The sequence below is a fragment of the Tenrec ecaudatus genome, chromosome 4 (assembly GCF_050624435.1).
Source record: "Tenrec ecaudatus isolate mTenEca1 chromosome 4, mTenEca1.hap1, whole genome shotgun sequence".
In the NCBI taxonomy this organism is placed as follows: Eukaryota; Metazoa; Chordata; class Mammalia; order Afrosoricida; family Tenrecidae; genus Tenrec; species Tenrec ecaudatus.
Window position 1 is genome coordinate 158,717,575 of NC_134533.1, and position 25,823 is coordinate 158,743,397.

At 39.2% G+C, this 25,823-nt stretch overlaps 1 protein-coding gene, 1 non-coding gene and 1 pseudogene across 4 annotated transcripts in view; 2 read left to right on the forward strand and 1 right to left on the reverse strand.

Annotated features, from left to right (window-relative positions):
• Positions 1-25,823, reverse strand: part of IFT80 (intraflagellar transport 80) — a 166,862-nt gene that overhangs the window by 106,626 nt on the left and 34,413 nt on the right. For all 3 annotated transcript variants that reach the window (XM_075546978.1, XM_075546977.1, XM_075546980.1), the window contains exons 4-5: positions 24,481-24,591; positions 21,571-21,639 (exon numbers count right to left, since the gene is read on the reverse strand). In XM_075546978.1, coding sequence (XP_075403093.1) covers positions 21,571-21,639; positions 24,481-24,591 — 180 coding nt within the window. The remainder of the gene's footprint in view (positions 1-21,570; positions 21,640-24,480; positions 24,592-25,823) is intronic.
• LOC142447739 (small nucleolar RNA SNORA48) lies at positions 3,368-3,510 on the forward strand. The gene has a single exon (XR_012784396.1). It is a non-coding gene; the product is annotated as a small nucleolar RNA SNORA48 (small nucleolar RNA).
• On the forward strand, positions 8,183-11,565 carry LOC142447191 (peptidyl-prolyl cis-trans isomerase H-like; annotated as a pseudogene).

Genomic DNA, 25,823 nt, shown 5'->3' on the forward strand with positions numbered 1-25,823 from the left:
GCAAGGTTTCCAACTTCTCCTAGTGCTTGCCAACACCCGTTAGTTCTTTGTTTATTTTAACCATTCTTGAGGGGGTGAAGTTCTAATGGTGGCTTTGATTTCAATCATCATAATGACTTGGAGTATATTTTATGGGTTGGATATTTTATTTAGCTCCTTTGATGAAAGAAATGCCTACTCTTGTGTCCATTTTGAAATGATGTTGTTTGTATTTTGCTATTAGGCAATAGCAATTCTTATTCTGGATGTTAAACCTTTCCCAGTTACATAACCTGCACGATCCACTGTCAAATTGTTTGGGACTCAAAAAATTAAAAGTAAATAAATAAAATAAAAATTTAAAAATTGTTTGGGACTCACAACCATGTGGAAAGCCTACAAGGCTTTGTGTAAATCTTCTCAGGCGCAGACAGCCTCAGCTTTTCCCTGCAGAGTAGCTGGTGGGGTGGACCCAACTGACCTTTCAGGTAGCAGTTCAACAGTGCCACCAGGGCTCCTGTACCAGCTTTATAGTTCCCTCCTAAATTTTCTCACCATCCATAGAAAACTTATGAGTGGAAAATGCCTTTACTTTTTTAATAAAGTCCTTTGATGCACATTCATTTTTAATTTTGATGAAGTCCAAATTTCCTATTTTATCTCTTAATACTTGTGTTTTTGAAATATCTAAGAGCTCATTGTTAAAAATTAGTTCCAAAACACTAACCCCATGTTTTCTTCTAGTAGTTTTACGGTTTTAACTCTAACATTTAGGTCTGAGATCATTTTTGTTCATTTTTCAATATGGTATGAGGTATGGTCCCAGCTACCCCAGCACCACTTATTAATAGATTGCAGTTTGTCCATAGAATAGATTTAGTACTCTTATAAAAAAATCAACTGATCATGTATTTACATATTTTTATACCACATTCTTTAAATCAAATGCAAGTAATGCAAACAAATAAGGAGTTTTCATGAGAAATAAACAACTTTAAATAAGCACAATAGCTAAGTATTATTTCAATTGTTCTTAAATATTAAAATTTGAAAACATGTAACATCAAAGCTAAAATAAGTCTTCATTATATCAATCTTTAAATTAAAACAAATTATAAGGTTTGAAACTACTGAGTATATCAATAGATAAACATGAACCTCAAACTTCCAGTTTGAGTGTTTCTGATAAAGAACACAACTGAAAGTGGCTGCGGTAGCCTCAAGAAAAATGATTTCTATTTTGATGGACTCTTATCTCACTAGCATTTGAAAGAAATTCTTCATACTTAAAATGCTGAAGGTTTTAAAATAAGATTCATTAAACCAACAATTATTCCCAGTGCAACACTTCACTTTGCAAAGTCAGTGTGGAAACACCAATTGAGCCTGCAGACTGAACTGTTTTAAAATTAAAGTTTAGCAAATCCTGTAACAAGGTGTTATTAATTTCATCAAATTTATGTTAGTACACAAAAATTGGACTATAATGCTTAATAGAAATTGTTTTATAATTAAGTGATTTCTTTTTATACTGGGAATTTTTATTTATGTTCCATTTCAGTTAAGACACCCAAAAAGACCTTGTTTTTCTGACTTTGTACACGAAGATCATGTGACCTTCTGACATTCTTTAAGAAACCACACGCACCTGGGGCTGAGTTAAATGTCAGACCCTTATCTCTCCGTAAAACAAATTATCTAAATTCTTTCAACCTGTTGAAGGCATTTTTAACCACAGAAGAGGAGACAAAAATGTATTTCGATTGTTTTAAGGAAGTGCATGGTCAAATATACCCTGTTTTTCACATTCATGCTATAAAAGGTATCTCCTGAAAAATGCTGGTTGAGCATAAGTAAAACAAACTATGCACTAGGGCGATGAACCATTAGCTCGCCTTGCCCTGAGTGTGACAATCAGCCAGTGTTTGCCTTGAAAGCAGAGAGAAAGATAAATACTTACAAGAGTGCCTGGCAGGAGAATAATCTTATCTGTTCAGGACTACTCCGAGAAATGGTTTTGTAATGCAATAAGCAACCATTTGCTTATTGTGTTGTTCATGAAAGCAGGTACTGCTTGCTTTTTTATTGCCAAATCATCATGAATTCAAAAACCAGAATAAATTCCCCATCAATAGATTTGTAAGTAATCAGATGTGATTTATTTCAAAAACAAGCCTTTGGTTAGAATGTCACTGGGTCAGTACAGAGGGTAAGTTTAAATGGAGACATTTGATTCATTTCATTTCCATCCTCAGCCACCTCCTCCTTGGGAATCTCTGTCTCCCACACCTTCAAGCAGCTTTTTCCAAGTTCTTATGGCAGCCTTTCCCTGCAAGCTCTTACACGGCATTTCCACTTGCATAAAGAAAGTTATCACACTTCACCAGACCTTCAAACTCTACAAATTCAAAACTACTATCTCTAATTTACCCCTCCCTTGAATAATAACCCCTCTAGAGGATTCCCGGTGCAAAGTGGTTAGGCCCTGGGCTGCTAACCCAACATTAGCAGTTCAAACCCACCAGCAGCTCTGCAAGAGAAAGACAGGGCTTTCTACTCCCATAAAGAGTTACAGTCTCAGAAACTTCCAGGGACAGTGCTACCCATAAGTTGGCATTGTCTTGATGGCAGTGACTTCGGTTTCTTTGGTTTTGAATTCACTACCCTGTACCAGGTGTTCATCCCTGTCAGCTACTGGAAAATACGGAAAGGCATGATTGACTGACTCAGGAACAATGCGTAAGGGTATGTGCTTAAAAAATAACCTCCCAGCCACTTCACGTAGCATTTCGGACTGTCAGCGAAGATACTGGCAGTACTACCCTGCATCTAGGCTGCATCACACTCACCTGACTTTCATGCATTACTGTTAGGCCTCTGATCACCAGCTAACTTGCCACAAAGCTCCACTCCAATGTCAACAAGCCAATATCCTAACCTAATCTCTTCATCCTTCAAAACCCAGTGGAAAGATGATGCTCTAGTTTCCAGGAAACTTCTCCAGTACCTCCCTTTCCCAAACATTTGTCTCTGCCGTCCTGTCCTCCCATAGCACCCATAGTAAAGAGGACATTCTACTCTGAATTAGTGTTGTTTATATTTCCAATGTACCTCCTGTACTAAATTCACTATAGACAGGTTCCATGTGGGGTCACGCCATCCCTCAGAGAGCTTACCAGCATTGTATGATATCATATCCAAATCCCTATATTAGGAGGGAGAGATATTGCTTGGGAAGCATTGAGTTTCCTTTTATTGGTATGAAAAATTTGTCAGCTACATTGATGGCTGCACATTATTAATGTAAAGGTGTCACTAAACTGTACATGTAGAAAACAAACTGAATTGGAAAATATATACATATTTTTACAATTAAAAAATTGTATCCTACCCTGCCTATGGGCAAAGAGACACCTGATTGGTGGTGGTGCTCTTATATCAGCCAGGGACAGAGCCAACTTGAAGTCCTTTGTTTATCCTAGCTTGATGCCTGGATTGTGGCCAGAGCTGTTTCATGCCTAGGGCACATTAAAAAAAATAAAAATAAAATATTGTATCCTAATATGAATTTTTAAAATAAATCAGTTTATTGAGGGTTCTTATAGCTCTAAAAATAGTCCATACATCAATTGTATCAAGTACATTTGTACATATGTTGCCATAATTATTTCCAAAATATTTTCTTTCTACTTGAGCCCTTGATATCAGCTCCTCTTTTTACCCCTCCTTCCCCCCACCTTGCCACCCTCGTGAACCCTTGATAATTTATAAATTACTTTTATTTTCCTACTTTACACTCTCCGCTGTCTCCCTTCACCAGTTTCTGTTGTTTGTCCCTCTGGGCGGGGGTGGGGGTTGTATACTGATCATTGCGATCATTTTCCCCTTTTCCCCCTTTGTCCCCCCAAGACAGTGGCGGGAAGGAAACATTAAAGAACTAGAGGAATGCTGTGTTTCATAGGTGCTATATTGCACCCTGGCTGACTCATCACTTCTTTGTGACCCTTCTGTGAGGAGATGTCCAATTGTCTACAGATGGGCTTTGGTCTCCACTTTGGGCCCCTCATTCACATCGATATGATTATTTGTTTTGGGTCTTTGGATGCCTGATACCTGTACCCATTGACACCTCGTATTCACACAGGTTGGTATGTTTCTTCCATGTGGGCTTTGTTGCTTCCCTGCTAGGTGGCCACTTGTTTAACTTCAAGCCCAGATGCTATATCTTTTAATAATTGGACACTGTAGTTTTCTTCACCACCTTAGCTTATTGTGTTCAATGATCATGTCAGAAAGGTGAGCATCACAGAATGACAGATTATTAGAACAAAATGTTCTTGTGTTGGGAGAGGACTTGAATAGAGGCCCAAGGTCGGTCTGCTCATTTAATACTTAACCTACAAATAGATGTACATCCCTATCATTATATATTTATTTACATATGTACATGCCTATGTTTATACCTCTACAAATGGTTTTTTCCTCCTAGTTCTTTCCTCTACTTCCTTTTACTTTCCTCTTGTTCCACTATCATGTTCGACCTTCATTCGGCTCCCTATACTTCCTCTCAGCTACATGCATTCTATGTCCTTCTGACCTTCGATTTTAGATCTCTTATTGTTCCCTTGTCTCTGGGTTTGTTGACTCCCTGCTCCTTTCCCCCCACCTCCACCTCTCCCCTGGCCTCAGGATCCGTTGGTCCCATTATTTTCTCCTCAGGATTGTTTATCCTACCTATCTTCTATAGGCAAGAAAAAGGAAAGAAAGAAGCTTTGAATAGTTCCAGGTCTGTCTGCTGACCCTTATGAATGTTTTCCATGAGGTCTGATATTAGTGGCAAGCCCTGCTCCCCTCAGTCTGAAGTCTATTTTCAGAATTCCTTGGGGACTTTGTTGCTTTGCTCCCCTTGCTGCTTTATTGTGCCCCCTTCCTGTTATACGTGTGTGTGTGTGTGTGTGTGTTGGGGGTGGGGGTGTCAGACCAGGCACAATTTCCACACTGTGTTTCCAGTGATGCCCCTGTCGCGCTGTGAGTCAGTAGGGGAGGTCGTGTCTTGTGGTGGAGCCAACCCTACAGTTCTCTCTGTGCACTGGCTGATCCAAGTGGGAATGTCATCCTCAAAGCTTGGTGGGCCAGGATGCTGTCCCCTCTCTCTTTCTTCCTAATATGAATTTTGAATTAGAATGTGAACAAAAACTTTTAAAAAATAGTTCTTAACATATAAGAATTTTTTATTAAACATACAGTTTTATGTAGGTAAGCTCCTATGTCATATATTGAAAGCAGGATTTCAAAAACTAAAAACTTTAACTACAGAAGGAATGATGAGGTTAGCGATAATGAATTTGTGAGCTTTACCTAACTTATGTGATAATGCACAGGTTAGAAATGCTAAGAGTCTGTTAGTGTATGTAGAGATTGAGAAAGTGAAAATTGTAAATATTCCTATAACAGTTATTGGTTGCAATGCTCTTTAGTATCATTTACATGATAAGAATCCCTTGAAGAACTTTTCTTTGAAATATATACAGAACATAAGGGGGAAAGAGATGAAAAGATATAGGATAAAATATTATCCGTGAGTTTAATATTTTCCTTTTTTGTTTAGCTGCAATGCCTGATCTCAATTATGAAAATTAATTTTCATAAGAAAAAGAATAGTATTTTCAGGATCAAAATGAGATCAATAGAAGTCATAAAATGCCAAACAATCTAAAAGATTATGCAGATTCTGTTCACTGAGAATCCAAAACTGATTCTACACAATTGTCATGAACCATTTCAAAAGAATAGAATTTGCATCATAAAATCTTTCACCTACAAAGCTATGTCCTCAGTATTCTATCCACTACAATGTACCTATATAATATCATTCTCTAATTCTAAGACAATGTCTGAGCCACAGAAGTTTGCCACACATATCAAAAGTTCATTACACCAGAATTTTCCAAAACTGTTTCCCAGGTCACAACTTAAACTATGTCAACATTAGCTGACCACCATGTCTGATTAGATTCAACAATTAATTCTCTGCTCCTCAGCTTTTTGCTTTCTTAATCTATGAATGTACAGCAGAACATTCAGACACTGTATCAGCTTATTTTAGGCAGCACATTTTTAAAGAGAGATTACTGTAACAAAGCAAATTTTAAAATATTTATGTAATGGGGAAGATAGACGCTTCAACAAATGGTGCTAGCAGAACTGGATCTCCATTTACTGAAGGATAAAACAACGCCCATACCTCACTCCTTATACAAAAGTAAGCTCAAGATGGATTGAAGGTCTAAATGTGAAAGCTAAAACTATAAAGATCATAAATGAAAAAATAGGGACAAACTTGGGAGCATAATACAGGGTATAAACACAGTATCCAATATAATGAAAAACAGACACAGAGCAGAAGACCAAAATGATAGTTGGGACCTACTAAAAATTATACACGTGTACATCGAGAGGTTTCACCAAAAGAACACAAAGAGAAACAAATTCACTGCCATCTAGTCAATTCTGACTCACTGAGCCCACAGTGAGGGGAAAGCTTGGCAATGACTCATCAGACAAGAGACGGATCTCTGGATCTATGGAAAGCTGCAAGAAAGAAAGCTTGATTGTTAACAGGGATGGAAGGGGACGCAGAGGAGGGCAAATCTCAGGCCAGAGGGTAGACAGGTGTTAATCTGGGTGAAAGGATAACAATAGCCAATAAAAGAGATGGGCAAAAATTATGAAAATGAAGCAAGACAACAGGAGATGTTATGAGTTATTGAAGGCAAAACTGATGATCTTCTCTGTAAACCTTCACCTAAGTCACAATAAAAGGTTGTTGCTTTTTCATTAGTTAACATGATGGCAATTCAACTTAACATCTATTGAATGTCACTATGATAAATGCAGTGAATACAAGAGGTAAACAAAGCTGATAATGTTCTTTGCCCAAGCCCTAGTCTCTCCTCATACCATGTCCAGAGTACAGGCGGTGAAGTCTCACGATCCTCACTGCTAACGACATTCTGGCTATACTCCCCCACGACAGATTGTTTACTCTTCTGGCAGTCTATAGTACTTTCCATCTTCTTTATCGACAGCATAACCAAACGCAACGATTCTTCTGCAGTCTCCCTTTTTCATTGTGCAACTTTCACATGCATATGAGGCCATTGAAAATACCAAGGTGCATCTTCAAAGTAACATTAATGACCTTCAACAATTTCATGAGGTCTTGTGCAGCACATTACATAGTGTTGGATTTCTTGGCTATTGCTTCCATCAGCACTGATTGTGGGTGCCAGTGAAATTCTCAACAACTTCAATATGTTCTCTTATTTATGATAATGTTGCTTATTGGTTCAATTGAGCCTTGAATTTAACTGGTCCAGCAGATCACCTTGGAAGCCATTGCTTTGATTGGACTTTGTCCTCAGGATAATATTGGTAAATCCAAGACTCATCCCCGGTTATGATTTATTCCATAAAATCATCTTTATGAGCTTCAATCTTGCTTAAAAGACTGATGGAAAGATCAGCTCTTTGCATGAACTGATCTTCATACAAAGCTTTTGGCATCCATCAAACCAAAGTTTGCTGAGGACATGTTCATTTAAAATTGCAAATGCTGAACCATGTATGATTTGACTTTTAGTAGCTATTACACATCAATGATAATTTTATAATTCTATGGAATTCTTTTACCAGATTCTGGACTTCCACCATGTTCGTCATTCATCAAGGTTGGCATTCTTCCCTCTTGTCTTATTTTTGACATCTTTCAACCTTCCTTAAAACACACAGTCTACCTAAAAACTGTTGGCTTGTGTGGTGTGGTGCAATGAATCACTTGCTATGGCTCTTCTAGCCACATTCTTTGTAACTGCCCCAAAAGAGTGGGTGGGACCATGGACAGAACTCTAACATGAGGGGTGGTCATTTTCCACCCTTCTGGGTTTTAAATGAACCATCTCAGAAGCAGGAATGGGGATCTTACTATCATCAAGAAGGAAAAACCAAGAATGGAGCTCATCCTTTGGACCCTGAGATTCCTGCACACTAAACAACCTAGTTCAAGGAGGCAGAGAGCTGAGACATCAACGGAGTAGAAGAGGAGTGGTAGAGGAGCAAAGAAAGCAAAAGCAAGAGGACACGGCACAGGTGCATGATTCTGGCCCGTGTATAAGAACACTGCTTCTGCTTCCACGTCTGAGCCATGGTGGTGGCAAATTCAAGCCCAGCCAGCCCAGTGGTGTTCTTTGATGTCGGCCAACATTTTAGCCACATGAAGATCATGCTCTTTGCAGATGTTGTGCCTAAAACGTTGGAGAAATTTAGGCAATTCTGTACAGGAGAATTCAGAAAAGGGGGGGGTTCCAATAGGATACAAAAGAAGCCCCATCCAGAGGATCATAAAGAATGTGCTGACCTGACCTGATCCCACCACACCGAGGCAAATCACTGGGGGAGTGCAGCGGAACAGCAAGGGAATGGAGTGGCAAGGTCCCCAGGGAATACTGAAAGTGGACTTTGGGGCCAGGGCGTGGTGCCCCAACAGACTGGACTGGAAAACGCTCCTAAGGGCCAGCAAAGATCCCTGAACTAACTACAAGCTTTTCTCTTGTGAACTGTTTTGTTCTGTTCTTTTTCAGTGGTTTGTTTTGGTTGTTTTGTTGTCTGGTTGTATACTGTTGCTTTGTGTTCCTCTGTCTAGTTTTCGTGCATGTTAGTGACTCCACAGGTCTGTCTGAATAGGACAGGCTAGATGAACTATCTGGATGAAAAACAACGGGACCGACAGTTCCGGGGGGACTTGGGGTGGGGGGGTAAGGGGGGTAAGGAAGTGGTGTTAACAAACCCAGGGACAAGGGAAAAACATGGGACCCCAAATGGTAGAGAAGGGGGAGTGGCAGGCCTGGTGGGAAATGATCAAGGGTAAGGTTGCTTAGAGAAGAGGTATACTCTAGCCCAGGTGGCGATGAAGCATGGTAGTAGGGCAGGAGGAAGGTCAAGGGAGATGGAGGAAAGAGCTAGGAGTCAAAGGGCATTCATGGAGGTCTAGACAAAGACATGTACATGCAAATATATATAGGAGGTTGGGGAAATAGATCTTTGTGTCTATATTTATAGGTCAAGTATTAAGGTGGCGGAAGGACCTTGGGCCTCTACTCAAACACTCCCTCTATGCATGAATACCTTCTTTTATTAAATTGGAACTCTATGATGCTCACTCTCCCGACACAACGGCTGGAGCCAAAGTGGGTGAACAAGTAAATGTGGTGAAGAAAGCTGATGGTGCCCGGCTATCAAAAGAGATAGTGACTGGGGTCTTAAAGGCTTGAAGATAAACAAGCGGCCATCTAGCTCAGAAGCAACAAAGTCCACATGGAAGAACACACCAGCCTGTGTGATCGAGTGGTCCCAAAGGGATCAGTTACCAGGCATCAAAGAACAAAAAATCATATCATTGACTGCACACCTCCATGATAGGATCGCTGAAGACAAATGGGTGCACAAGCAAATGTGGTGAAGAAAGCTGATGGTTCCCGGCTATCAAAAGAGATAGTGTCTGGGGTCTTAAAGGCTTGAAGGTGAACAAGCGGCCATCTCACTCAGAAGCAAATAAGCCCACATGGAAGAAGCACACCGGCCAGTGCGATCACGAGGTGCCCAAGGGACCAGATATAAGGCATCATGCAAAAAAAAAAAAAAGATATAAGTGTGTGTATGTATGTGTATTTATGTGTATATGTATATATGTATGTGTATATATATATTATATTAAATGAAGGGGGAAGTGCAGAGTGGAGACCCAAGGCCCAAGTGTCGGCCAATGGAGATCCCCTCATAGAGGGGCTTAGGAGAGGAGATGGGTTAATTAGGGTGTGAGGTAGTATCGATGAAGAACACAGCTTTCCCCCAGATCCTGGATGCTTCCTCCCCCCAACTACCATGATCCGAATTCTACCTTGCAGGGCTGGATAGGACAGAGGCTGTACACTGGTACCTATGAGGGTTGGAGGTACAGGGAATCCAGGGTGGATAATACCTTCAGGACCAAGGGCGTGAGGGACGATGCTGGGAGAGTGGAGGGTGAGTGGGTTGGAGAGGGGGAACTGATTACAAGGAGCCACATGTGACCTCTTCCCTGGGAGAGGGACAGCAGAGAAGGGGGGAAGGGAGACCCCGGATAGGGCAAGATATGACAAAATAACGAGGTATAAATTACCAAGGGCATATGAGGGAGGGGGGAAAGGGGAGGGAGGGGGAAAAAAAAAAAGAGGACCTGATGCAAGGGGCTTAAGTGGAGAGCAAATGCCTTGAGAATGATTGGGGCAGGGAATGTATGGATGTGCTTTATACAATTGATGTATGTATATGTATGGATTGTGGTAAGAGTTGTTTGAGTCCCTAATAAAATGTAAAAGAAGAAAAGAGAAAAAAATGATTAGGGCAAAGACTGTACAGATGTGCTTTATACAATTGATGTATGTATATGTATGAACTGTGAAAAGAATTGTATCAGCCCCAATAAATTGTTAAATAAATAAATAGATAAGGAGAAAAAAAAGAATGTGCTGATCCACGGTGGAGACTTTCCAAATGGAGATGGAACTGGAGTTGCCAGGACTTACTGAGGGCCATTTGTAGATGAAAAATTTAAACTCCCAGCCTGTGTGATCACAAGGTGTCGAAGGGATAAGGTATCAACGAACAAAAATCATATCATAGTGAATGAGGGGAAGTGTGGAGTGGGGACCCAAGGTCCATCTGTAGGCAACTGGACATCCCCTTACAGAAGAGTGACGGGGAGGAGACGAGCCAGTCAGGGTGCAGTGTAGCAACGATGAAACATACAAGTTTCCTCGAGTTCCTAAATGCCTCTTCCTCACTCCCACCCCAATTCTACCTTGCAAGTCTGGCTAGATCAGAGGATGTACACTGGTATAGATAGGAACTGGAAACACAGGGAATCCAGGACGGATGATCTCTTCAGGACCAGTTGTAAGAGTGGCGATACTGGGAGGGTGGAGGGAGGGTGGGGTGGAAAGAGGGAACCGATTACAGGTATCTACATATTGGGGGGAATGGACAACAGAAAAGTGGGTGAAGGGAGACATTGGACAGTGTATGACAAAATAATAATTTATAAATTATCAAGGGTTCATGAGGGAGGGAAGAGAGGGGAGGGAGGGGGGGAAATGAGGAGCTTATGCCAGGGGCTTAAGTGGAGAGCAAATGTTTTGAGAATGATGAGGGCAACAAATGTACAAATGTGCTTTACACAATTAATGTATGTATGGATTTTGATAAGAGTTGTATGAAGCCACAATAAAATGATTTTTTTTAAAAGAAAAGCAAAATTTAAACTCAGACACTCAGCTCCAGGCCTGCTTCCCAAGGCAAACAGTGGTCCCCGTACAAAGGCTGCCAGTTCTTCACCACCTGTTCTAAATGCGAAGGCTGGGTGGAAAGCACGTGCTGTTTGGAAAAACCACTGATGGACTTCTAGTGATGAGAAACACTGAGAGTGTTCCCACAGGCCCCAACAGCAAGCTGCGGCTGGCTGTGGTGTTCTCACAGTGTGGGCAGATGTAAACCGAATTAGGCCTCCCTTTCTCCTGGGTGATGCTCTTGTTAAAATCATCTGAACTGGCCCCTGGATTTGCCTCCCAGCCTGCCGTTCCTGCATTTGATCAAGAAATCTTGTTGGTATCACAAATCCAGAACACAGATTACCAGTTTTTAAGTATTTAGCTATAAATAAACTTTTTTGTTTGTTTAAAAAAAATGCTGAGTGCCTTCAGGCTGAAGCCTTTCTTGTGGAGTGGGGCGCACCCAGCAGAGCTAGGTTTGTCAATCCATGAATGTACAGATGAGCACTTTCAGGGGAGCACCTCACTTAAGGTCAAGTGGAACCTTTTGGCATTTATGAGCAGCACTGAAAGTGCTTTGTAGTACGGCCTGAACTTGGCAAAGTCTAAGAGGTCATGTGTGCGGTGAACATGAATGAGAAGAGGCTGTCCTGAACAAAGAACTGCATGCTGAGCGTTTCTAATAGTATATGCTACCTTCCCTCATAAACCCTACGATCGTACGTATTGTCTATGAGTTCTGTGTGGCAATACACGGAATAATCAAATCCAGAGAATGACAACTGGGATCAGAATTAATAAAGAAGGTAGGAGGGTAGAGACATGCCTGACCTCTGCCTTATAGGAATTGGCCTTGGACTTATGCTGGGTTTGAGTCTCATCCCCCATGAGGTCAAACACCACCTTCACACTATTTTTGCAGACAGCATTCCCATAAAATTATGGTAAAGCTTGATTTAGAAAGATAGCAATTTGATTTAGAAAGATAGCAATTTGAGTTTTGCTAAACACTTGATATTAGCCTTGACCTAAAAATCATTTTTTGTTTTGTTTTTGCAATATTTTTTATTAAATACTTTTATTGGGGGCTCTTACATCTCTTATCACAATCCATACATTCCTCCGATATGTCAAGCGCATATGCCACCATCATCATCTTCAAAGCGCTCTCTTCCCACTTGAGCCCCTGATATCAGCTCCCCAATTCTTCCCCCTAACTACCCCACCCGCCCACCCTCACGAACCCTTGATCAGTAATAGATTATTTTTTCCATATCTTATATCATCCTCCGTCGCCCTTCACCCACTTTTTCCAAAGTGTCCCTTTTTTGAAGCCACTCTAACAAGGCTAGGAACTGATGACAGAGAAAGGTGCAACTACTTTCTGTTTGGAATGAACCCATGTCTGTATGAGCCCGAGTAGCAATAGTCTTTGTTTCAGGCCCTCGTATATGCAGCTTGCAAAACAATATTATAAATGATAATCACATTGCTTTAAAAAAGAAAAAATATATACACCAAAAGCAACAAAAAACCCAAAATGTTAAGAGTTACATTTAGACTTTAAAAAAAATTATCTTTTATCTTCTTCATAGTACCCGTTTCTAAGCTTTCTACAACCCATGTATTCATTTTATACTTAAGGGAAAAAATGTGTTTTGTTTGTCTTTGACGCTGTAATAATCAGGTCAGTTATAACGAACATCACACATGTTTTACCTTGGGGATTCTGGATGGGCTCGCAGCCATCGTTTCCCTAGCTTTTCCACCAAAGTGAGAGAAGAAATACATACCTTCCAAGTAAAGTACAAGATTTCAGAGTTCTCAAATCTTATATTGGTGCTTATCTTAATATTTTTAAAGGTTTTCCTAAAAAAAATTTTTTTTTAAGACAACCTGGCTTTCTGGACTATCTGGTAGGCTAACCTGTGGCTTCATTCATCCCTATGCTGTTCTCTCAGACACCATCTGTAGTTTGAGAAGCATCCTCCTTAAACAAAAAAGTCACTTGGTAATTTTGTCTCTTTCTTTTTTTTTTTTTTTTCACAAGAGAAAAGCTTGTAGTTAGTTCAGGGATCGTTTGCTGAATTTTGTCTCTTTCTAGAAAATAAAAGGTGAGGGGGAAGAATGGTGATCTGGCATTAAGAGAATAAAAACATGGGCAATTTTGTTATTCTAATGGCAAGTACAACTGTAAGACAACAGGAATAGGAACTACCAGTTAGTGATCACTTATTCATGAGCAATGTAAGATATTTTGTACAGATCCAATTCAACAAGTATAACTTCTGAGCAACTCCTATGTTCCACACACTACTGGGATTCGGTGACTATATCAAAATATTACGCCTCTGAAGCTGCCACATAATTGCAGTATACATAAACTACACAGTCTATAAGTACTTTGAAATTAGAAGGGGAAAAAAAACAGAACAAGCTAAGAAGATTTACAAGTATCTAATGTGGCAGTTACATAATCTCCTGTCTACTTGGGCAAAGGGGTGGGAGTCTAGTCTGTCAATCAGGTCATAGCCAGTGAGGCCTCTGCAATAGCATGGCCTTCTCCTGAGGATTCTGGGAACTCCTGTCTTCCTCCATGGAGGCAAGACACACACTCTCTGTTACACATTCCTGTTGACAAACCAAATGGAGACAAACTGATGGAGCCAGAGCCCTGAAGCTGGAGGAATCATGTAGAGACCCACACCAGTGCTGAGATGCTTCTACTGCCGCTGGATCTACAGGACTTCCCACCCACTGTGCTGCATTCAGCATCATTGCATGGCCGTGTGAATCTAAAGAGGAATTTATCGATTAGTATCGGACACAAGGGCTAATATTGGACTTATGGACTTGTTCTGAACTGGGCTGAGATATTTTCTTGATATACAATTGCTCTTTGATATAAAGTTCGCTCTTACACACATATATGAGTGTCTCTGGTTTTGTTTCTCTAGTCAACCCTGACTAACACACTAAGTAGGAGGGGAAGCCCTAGTGGTATAGTAGTTACCAGTTCAAAACTATCAGCATGACCGGGGAGAAAAAGAGGCGGCTTTCTACTCTTGTAACCAGTTATCGTCTCGGAAATCCAGAGAGACAGTTCTACTCTTCCCTTATAGAGTCACTATAGGGAAGATGGGTTCTACCCTGCCTATAGTTCACTATATCATAATCGACTCAACGGCAGTGAGGTTAAGTAGGAGGGGAAATAACATTTACTTTAATTTCCACAGCAATCCTATGAAGTAGGTGGTGCTATTATCTATAATATAGATGAGAAAACAGAGGTTCAAAAAAGTTAAGGAATTTGCCTAAAGTCACATTAATGCTAAAGTAGCAAAAAAGGTGAGATTCTTAGCATTGTTACAAAATTAACTTTCTGTTTCTAGATTGTTCAATTAATGTATCTTAGAAATAAAAAGATTTTGAATTTTGTGAAAGTATACACACCTTCTATTGGTTTAAAATTGTTGTCTTTAAAGACATTTTATTTGGTTTTAGATACAAGGTTGCACAGCAAATCAGTTTCCCATTAAGCAATTTATACACAAAATGTTCTGCGCCGTTGGTTGCTACTCCCACAGTGTCAGCACTCTCCGCATTTCCACCCTGCCTTCCCTGTGCCTACCCCATAGCTTCCCAGCCCCTTTGCCTTCTCACTTTGCTTGGGGCCAATGCTGTCTACTCATGTAGCAGATTATTTAAAGGACCAGTCCTCACAAGTATTACTGTTTATTTTATAAACCAATCTATTAATTGGCTGAAAGGTAGGCTCTGGGAATGGTTTTCACTCCAGGTTAAAAGTGTGCTAGGACAACAGTGGAGGGGTTCATGCAGTTTGTATCAGTCCAGTATGTCTTGTATTTGTTTGCTTTGTTTTTCATGAATTTGAATTTTGTCTACATTTTCCCTCCATTGTGGACAGAACCTTCTATTGTGTCCTTGGTCAGAGCAATCCACGGTGACAGGCAGGTACCATGCAGTTCTTTGTTCTCAGGCTAGAGGAGTATGTGGTTCATGTGAGTCCTTAGTCCTATGAACCAATCCTCTTTTTTTTTTATTTTTTACTTTTACCTATCTGGTATCTGTGTTTCTTTATCCATGCATATTTGTGCATATCTTATTATTTATCCATTCATTCATTCTCACACCTTCTCTTTCCTTCTCCCTCACTCCTTTCAATTGCTATATTCTTGAAGAAAAAAAATGGTCATCATTTGATTTTAACATATTTATGATCTACTATTTTGGGGTATTTTAGAAAACATATACTAAACAGCTGTACATTTTCTCTAGAAATGCACTGATTCACCATATACAGGTTCAAAAATAATATTTTCCCCTTAAATTCTCAAAAAAATTTTAATTAGAAAAAAAGATGAAATTATTTTACCACAAACAAAACATTTCAAGATAGCGAGAGAGAGAGAGGTGTCCTTAAAAGTGTGCAGGGTCATTCTATTCCAATTTTCATCTATAGTTAAAATATAATGCAAAATAGGCTTAATCCCAACTGTCTCAGCCTCCACACGCTCCTTCTCTAATGAAAAATACCACTCGCCTCACTGCCAGCAAGAATCATTTTTAAGTGAAGTCCAATAACCCTAGAGGTGACCTAGGCTGAATGCTCTTTGTTACAGAAGGTGAGGACACTGTTTCTACTAGGACACCAGGCTCCGATCAATCACCAAGAAAAGACTTCAGAAATTAATTTCTATTCACCGAGCAATAAACATAATTAACATAAGCATGTCGTTTATGAAAATATGACAAAGGTACATTCAACATTGGTTAGTGAATTCAGAGTTTCAGAGTAATTTGGGTTCATGTTATTTCGTTTATGTGCCAAAATGGACAACTCTTCTCCCCCAGAGAGGTACAAGGCCCCACCCCATCTGCTTTCACCTTCTTTTTTGAAACTTCAGCATCCTGCTCTCAGTAATTCTGATCTGCAATAACCTTCAAAGTCTGTAGTCTCTAATGAATCAAACTTGGTAAGCAAGCAGATTTTTCCTTCTAGGTCTGCTTCATTAAAATTTAGCATCTCTAATGATTCTTCCCAGCACTAACCAGAACAAGCCCTGGTCTTTCTTTTCACGAAGTATCACTGGCACAATGATGGAAAAACTGAGAAATTAGAAAAAAGTTTATAGTTCTCAATAAAGAAATAATTGTTCTGAAATAGTTCTAACAAATTACTGAAATAGTAATTTTTAAAATAATTAACATTACTCATTAAACCTTAAATGAGAATAAGATTAAAATAGGGCAAAACTGATTAGTTCTTTCATAGCTATCTGATGCTAAGTAAGTTATAACTTTTTGGAAATGTTGATGGATTTTTTTACCTCATAATGGATTACATACTGCATTTTTACACCATATACTTACTTACATTATAGATAATAAAATTACCTATATTTTACTTAGAGTTCAAACTCACCAGTCACTCCATGGGAGCGATATGAGACTGTTTGTTCCCAGAGAGATCTGCGGTCTTGGAGACCCTACTACATAGGGTCACTGTGAGTCAGAATAGACTCAATGACAATTGGGATATTACATGACAAAATCTGTATTTTCACTTTTAAGGGATTTCTACTGCTCATTTACTTAGGGTACTAAAAAAAAAACCAAAAACCCCAAGAGCACCATCTTTCTACAAAATAAGCACATCAGAAAATAAACTCAAAATGGCTTATAGACCTACACATAAGGACTAAAACTATAAAATTCTTAGAAGAAAACAGATGCAAATCTTCATAATCTTCGATTCCACCATGTTTTTAAATATGACATCAGAGAAAATAAGAGAAATTGAATATACATCAAGATTTGAATAGTTTTTTTTAATAAAAACATATACAAATAGGCAATAAGCACAAGAAAAGATATACTTAAAGGAATGCTGATAGCACTGCCGATATGCAGAGGACTACTAACTGCAGGGTCAGCAGTTCAAATCCACCAGCAGTCCATGGGGGCTGTCTGGTAGAATGAATATTTACAGCTTCAGAAACCCTATGTGGCTGTCAGGAATGGACTCCACAGAAAAGGTCTCAGGGATGCGTTTAAATTTAAGGTGTAATACATTTTGAAGGATGCAGTCTTTGATTTTCAGCCTCACTTTCAGCGAGTCAAGTCGTGTCATCTGCATACCTCCAGATGCTAGTGATCCTTCGTCCAGTCTTGATGCTGCGTTCTTTTTCACACAGTCCAGCTTTTTGAATTATTTGCTCACCACACAGATCGCATAAGGATGCGACACCGATTCATACTTTTTTGAATTTTAAACCACTTAATATCTCCTTGTTCTGTTTGGACTATTTCTTGACCGCCTCTGTACATAGACCAAGAGGCAGTCATCAAACATAATAGAACAAAACAGACGCAAACAATAGTTTCATGTAATTAGCCAAGAATGTCTTCTTTGAGCATTGTGTTTGTTGAGAATGATCATTATGAAGTTAAACTGGCAACAGCAACTTGGAAGATGAGATGGAAGACGTAGCAAGTTACATTGGCAGAGAAGAGCATTTTGGAAAAGAAGAGTGAACATGGTTGCACAATGTCACTGAAATGTCTGAGGAGACTTTGAAAAGTTTATGGAAAACGGGAATTAAAAGATAATGGAATTTTTCCACGAAATTTTTAAGTCCCCTCATATATACATAGAAATTGTTGAATTAGTATTCTGTTGTGTACATTCTCAACAACAAAAAATTAGTAGAGAAAAATTTTATTTTAATATATATTCTCAAAAAAAATTTTTAATGTAGTATGAAAGTACTAACCTAAAATTAAAAAGGTATTAGAAATTTTAAAAAATGAGATACCACTTCATACCCACTACAGTGGCTATAATTAAAAACAAACAAACAAACAGATCTAACAAATGTTGGTGAGGATGTGAATAGATTGGAGTCCCCATAGACATACCATTGAAAAATAGTTTGGCGGTTTCTTAAAAATTAAGCACATGTTTACTATGCAATTCCTAGGTTTATAACTTGAAAGGTGAAAAACAAATGTCTACCCCAAAACTGATACACAAATGTTGATGGCAGTTTTATTCATAGTAGCCAAATCAAGAAACAATCCAAATATCCATATACAAAATATAGTATAGGTATACAATGAAGGGCCCTGGTGATGTAGTGGTTACAAGATGGGCTGCTAACCATAAGTTCAGCAGTTCGAACTCAACCAGCCACTTCAAGGAAGTTATAGCCTCAGAAATTCATAGGGGCTGGTCTACCCTGCCCTTTAAGGTCTCTATGAGTCAGCATCTACTTGATGGCAGTGAGATGGTTATCATTTGTCAATTTAAAAAGAGATGTACAAATACAAGTATAACATGATTGAAACTTGAAAACGTGGTATGCTGTCACTATGTTAAGTGAAAAAGGATCACATATTAAATCAAAGCTGAGACGGGAGTCATTACTAAGGGATCTCAAACAAGAATTCTAGATTTTCTAGGGTGGGTAGTGGCATAAGCTTTCAGAATTTCTCTGCAGACCTGAGTCTGCTGTAAGCAACAAATTTGGTAGAAGTAGAAAATGAGAAAGAGAAAACGGATATATCTCAGCAACACCAAAAGCTGAAAAGAATAGCAGCCCAGGCCCTGCTACTGAGTTCCTGAAGTCCAGTGTTTTCCAAAGGCACTGGCTTCGCCCCCTGGGGACACTGGACCAATCCAGAGGGGGCTTCAAAAGAAGTTACCTACACTTTAACCCAGATTATGGACTACGATACAAAAGTTTAATTGTAAGGAAGGCACTGAATAATTTTTCTTTCTGAAAAGAGGATAGTAGGCCAAATAAGTTTGGGAACATAAAATGTAGGCAAAAGCCTTACTATGTGTTCATTTCCCTCTATATTTCATTTCACTGTAGTCATGATTTAATTTCAATAATAGTTACTTTAATTTATTTGCATATATTTTAATATAACCCACTTTTCTGCCAAAATTAATTTGGGAATGCATGCTGTGTCCCTTTTTTTATTTTAATTTTTTAAAATAAATAATTTTATTGGGGGCTCTTACAGCTCTCAAAACAATCCATACATCGGTTGTATCAAGCACATTTGTACATATGTTGCCATCATCCTTTTCAAAACATTTTCTTTCTACTTGAGCCCTTGGTTTCAGCTCCTCTTTTTCCCTCCCTCCCCCACACCGCCACCCTCGTGAAACCTTGATAAATTATTATTATTTTCATATTTTACACCGACTGCCATCTCCCTTCACCCACATTTCTGTTGTTCATCCCCCTGGGGAAAAGGGGATTACATGTCGATCATTACAACTGGTTCTCCTTTTCTCCCCTTGCTCCCCTCACCTTCCCCTTCCCCTCATGGTATTGCTACTCCCACTACTGTTCCTGCGGGAATTAATTATCTGTCCTGGATTCTGCGGGTTGAGAGCTCTTATCTGAACCAGAATACATGCTCTGGTCTAGCCAGATTTGTAAGGTAGAACTGGGATGATGATAGGGGGTGGGGGACATTAAAGAACTAGATGAATGTTTTATCGGTGTTGTACTGCACCCTGACTGGTTCATGTCTTCTTTGTGACCCTTCTGTGAGGGTATGTCCAACTGTCTACAGATGGGCTTTGGGTCTACACTCCGCCTACCTCATTCACATCAATATGATTGTTTGGGGTCTTCTGATGCCTGATACCTGATCCCACTGACACCTTGTGATCACACAGGCTGGAGTGCTTGCTTCCCTGCTAGATGGCATCTTGTTTAACTTCAAACCTTCAGACACTATCTTTTAAAGCCGGGCACCATTAGCTTTATTCACTACATTTGCTTATGCACCCAATCTTGTCAGGAAGGTGAGCATCATAGAATTCCAGGTTATTAGAACACAGTGTTCTTGCATTGAGGGAATACTTGAATAGAGGCCCAATGTCCATCTGCTACCTTAATACTTAACATATAAATATATGTACATAGACCTAGTTCCCCATCATCATATATAAATATATTTACATATGTACATGCTTGTATACATACATCTATAAATGGTGTTTTCTTCCTGTCCCACTATCATACTCGGCTACATTCCACTTCACAAAACCTCATGTGGCCCTTTTAAAGGACAAGTAATTTCTGAGAGAATTCTGTCAATTGATCACATGTCAGATACCACAGTAAAGATACCAAATAATTAAGTAAACAGAAAAGTCTTTGAAACCAAAAGTATATCCCCAGGTTCAATAGAAGATTAAAGTGGGTTTTTTGAGGTATATCAATAAAATAGCAATAAATTGGCATAGTTTGCTAACTGAAATTTACCCTTGAATGTTCCTATGAATTCTAAATTTTCTACTTATGTATAAATATTGTATTTGGAAGTTATCTGTAGCAAAGATTTAACCTTAGAAGTTAATCATTACCTAATACGTGTGGTTATCTTAGCTAACATTTGGTTACTGTGTGGCTAAAAGCAATGCGGGTAATTTTAACTTTCTGAAAGTAAATTTCAAATAAACTTGAAAAATTTTGGATAGTCAGCTGCTAGAGAGGCTTCACAAAATGACTTTATCATGCCATTCTAAAGAAGAGCCTGCCCATCTTTTAATGACCTGTTCCCAAACATCAGCGGATACATGTTCAGCTCAACACTCAAATTGCTTTATAGCCTAGATATGACCTAATTAGGAAGATAGATCTGCTACACAAACAAACTCACATATAATCTAAATCCCAATAGGAATGCCTTTTTGGTCACTTCTTTCCATTAACAAGGAAAACTAAGATGGCCCAAAACAGTTTTTGGCTTACCGAAATTTGTTTCATCAATTGTGTCTGCTCCCTTGCATTGATATAAAAACTAAGCCTACAACATAATTTAGAAGAGATGCAAACGTTATGAAGTTTTGTCACACCGGGATACACAACACTAGAAATATACCTATTCTAGTTCAAAATGTCCAGAGTTATTTAGCCTACAGCTACCTTTACATAGACTAACACATAAAGAAAAAGCCCTTGAGGATTTCTTATAATTCTTTACTAGAATAATATGGCTTCCATGATCCAACAGGCAACATGAGTGTAAGAGGGAACAGTTTAACTAGAAATAGAAGTTTTAGACTTCGACCCTTTGAACAAAATGCAGTCTCAGAAGCATACTCAATGCTTTTGAAGAATACAAGATGTCTTATATGCACAATTTAAAAATTAAGATTATTGATTATAAAATATACCTTGCTGCGCTAAAGTCGATCTTAGCATGCCAGTCTTTGACCAAATTTTTATTTGTCCATCTTCTCCAACTGTAAAGAGAAAATAATTGATATTTTCATAGTACATAAATTTAAACATTAAATTTACATATAAAGATGATAAGTATCGATATTAGTGAATATTTAAGATTCAAACACAATTTACCCTAATTAAATGATAGAGTGCTTCATAACTGTAGAATTTAATGCAAAGGATTTTGAATCGATTTTATTAAAGTAGACTAATTTCCAAGACTAAAATTTTATGTTTTTACTTAAATCTTAGAAGACTTAATTCTATTATTCAAATAATGTCTCCATTTTCCATGCAAACTTTATCTTAGAATTCTAACAAAAGTGCTTTCAGTGCACCAAGCAGAGCTGTAATCAAGTACCAGGAAGTCAGTGAAGAACTGAGGAGGGGGCTACATCTACATCCTTTCACTACACAAAGAAAAAGAGAATCCAGCTCCACACCAGCCCCAGGCTGATTGCCACCAGGCAGTGAGGTCAGACCTGCCTCCCGCCTCCATCTTTCTTTTCCCAGTGAGGACGACCATCCTATGCACTAGCTTCTCTGCTAGGTTCTGTCATCTGGTGCAAAGGCCTCACAAAGCTCTCAGATAATCCTCATGATTATGAGGACTTATTAGGAAAGTTAACATGTTATCACAAGCCAGGATCAGAAAATATTAAAAATACAGTCATTAGACTACAGTAGTATCGCTTCTTTCTTTTTCTTTTGAAATCATTTCATTGGTAAAATTCACATATCATACAATTTAATCAATCACATTAAAAGTTTGTGGTTTGAACCCAAAAATGCCATTGCCATGGAGTTGCTTTCTATTCTTCATAGTGATCCTATAGGAAATAATAGACTTCTTATAAGGTTTCCAAGGTTCTAGATCTTTTACACATTTTTTATCATACAGCAGCCAGTGGGTTCAAACCACTGACCTCTTCTCAATCAACAGCTAAGTCACCCTCTGGTCCCAGCCTCTTAGGCAGGTCCCTTGGCCTCTGCCTCCATGACCTGCCTACCACTCTGCCTCACTGCCGCATGGTCTAAGCCGTGGTTCCTCTGCCTGGTGCCTCTGCTACCTGCCACTTCAGACCAGTATCTTGCTCCACTAGTTGCTTTTCCTTCTCTTTGGTCACCGAAATCTTCCTGCTTCTCAGCTCTCTCTTATACACAGAGGAAGAGTAAAAGTGAGCTATCTATTCGTGTTTTACACACCCTGTTTGCATGGTCCCACCATTTGGTGGGGCTACTGAACACGGATGGAACAGCCATATGTAAGCAATTTCCCTTCAGCACAGAGGCAACTAAACAAAGTAGAAGACAGTTCTTTTCAACAGACTGACTTAAAGGGGAAGGAAGAAAGAGGAAGTTGTAGCTAGACACCAGCTTCCTTAAGAGAGAGGCTTGTTTCTTTCTGCTTAATTTTGAAACAGATACATCTGAACATATTCCCATGCTGACACACAAAACACTGCAGAAGTTGAAGATGCAGGTGACAGAGGGACAACTTGCTGAGAAAAATCCTAGAGAATGTCTATGGCATAGATGTGATGGCTTTACATTTTTATCCTGTAAGTTTTTCTTAGTCCTCCTTTAAGCTGTTGTTCCATTGTTCGGTGTGATCAAGTTATAGTGACCCCATAAAAAACAGACTGAACACTGCGTGGCTGGAGTCCTTCATTCTCACAATTGTTATGTTTGAGCTCATTGCTGCAGTCACTGTGTTAATCCATCTCTTCGATGGTCTTCTTTTTTGCTGACTTTACCAAGCATGATGTGTCCAAAGAATGTGAGATGAAGTCTAGCCACCCTTGCCTTTTAAAGAGCTTTCTGACTTAATCCCCCTCTTCAAGAGTAGGAGTTGTACTCATGCCTTTCTAGTGAATAGAATGTAGGGGAAATGATGGTTTATGACTTCTGAGATTAAGTAATCCAGCAGACGGCAGGTCTGTCTTGCTCACTCTTGGCTCATTCACACTAGAGGAGAGCCAGCTGCCATGTGAGCCAGCTGCCAAGTGGCTCTATATAGAGGTATGTGGAAGGAACTGAGGTCTCCTGATGAGCCAATGAGGAACTATTGCCTCTCACCCTATGTGACTGCAGCCTCATCCAATATCCTTGCTACAATATCATGCTAGACTTTGAGCCAGACAGCTACACTGCTCCGGACCACAGAAACTGTGAGTTAATGCGTATTTATTACTTCAAATTGCTAACTGTTGGAGTCATTTGATATACAACAAAATATATAGCATGAAGATGCGAATCCTTGGTGTAAGGCAAAAGATGAGAAATGCAAGGAAGTAAACATCAGTTAAATGAAAATGTTCCCTTCATACTTAACTGCACTAAGGCTTTCTTCGACTGAACATTCTCCGTAAGTCACAAAGCAAGCTAATGTAATACTGTACCAATGGCTGTTATTAGATAGCGAAAGACATTATTACTAAATTACAATGTTATCCTCCTTTGAAATTTTTTCTTTAAAATATTATTTAAAATGTACTTTCTGATACTGGGAGGGTAGAAGGTGAGTGGGTTGGTAAGAGGGAACCAATTACAAGGATCTACATGTGACCTCCTCCCTGGGGGATGGGCAACAGAAAAGGGGGTGAAGGGAGACACTAGACAGGGCAAGATATGACAAAATAATAATTTATAAATTATCAAGGGCTCATGAGGGAGAAGGGAGCGGGGAGGGAGGGGGGGAAAAAAGAGGACCTGATGCCAAGGGCTTAAGTGGCGAGCAAATGCTTTGAAAATGATGAGGGAAATGAATGTACACATGTGCTTTACACAATTGATGTATGTATGGATTGTGATAAGAGTTGTATGAAAAAAAAAAGTACTTTCTGTAGACCACTTACCTGTAACTAATGCTGTTCCTTCGTAATTCCATCTTCCTGCAAGTACCGCTCCACAGTGAGCTTCTACACTCTTTTCCACTCTTCCTAACTTGGAAATCAGGTGAAACTTACCTAAAAGAAGTTATACTTTGAGGAATCTATTTTATGAATTGATTTAGTCAGTGAACATTTATTGATTACCTTCTATTAGTTAACATAGTGTTAGGCACCAGAGACATTAGGGTAACTAATACAAAATAATCCTTATTCTCAACAAACATGCAGATCGATTAGAAAATTGGCACAAAAACAAAATTATAAAACTATGAGACAGGGCTATAAAAAATTTGCCTGTTGAGAGTGGCAATACCGGGAGGGTGGAGTGGAAAGGAGAAACCTATTTCGGGAGGGTGGATTGGAACGGAGAAACCTATTTGAAAGATCTACATATAACCTCCTCCCTGGAAATGGACAACAGAAAAGTGGGTGAAGGGAGATGTCAGACAGTTTAAGATATGACAAAATAATAATAATTTATAAATTACCAAGGGTTCATGAGGGAGGGGGAGCAGGGAGGAAAGGGTAAAAATGAGGAGCTGATACCAAGGCCTCAAGTGGAAAGCAAATGTTTTGAGAATGATGATGGCAACAAATATACAAATGTGCTTGACACAATGGATGTATGGATTGTGATATGAGTTATGAGCTCCCAATAAAATGCCTGTCAGTTTGTCATAGTGGAGGCTTGTGTGTTGCTAAAAGACATGTCACCGGGATTTCCAATGCCAGCAAGGTCACCCAAAGTGCACAGGCTTCCACAGAGCACCCAGACTAAGAACAGACTACAAAGAAGGAATGGGCTGTGAGCCTCTGAAATTCAAAGGAAATTAGCCACTGAAAACCCTAGGGACAGCATGGAGCATGGAACACAGTCAGTTACTGAAAACCTCATCAATAAAAGTAAAACTCTGCCAGAGACAGTGCCATAGATGAGACCCTAAGGTCAAAAGTCACTCAAAATATGACTTAGGAAGAGCTGTCTTCTCAAAGTAGAGTCAACCATAATGCCATGGAGAGAGGACAGCCTGTAGGAGTAGTTTCATTTGCTGACAGGGCAAGATGCAAGATGAGAAACAAAAGCTGCGCACATCAATGCGTAATTGGAACTTGGATTGTACGCAGTATAAATCTAGGAAAACTGTCAGTCATTACAAATTAAATAGTATGGGCAAAGATCTATGTTTTAGGCATCGGTGACCTGAAATGGACTCATATTGTTCATTTTAATCCCGAATGCCAAGAGTGACAGATGTAAGAGGAATGATGTTGCATTACTTGTCAAAAAAACACATATCAAGATCTTG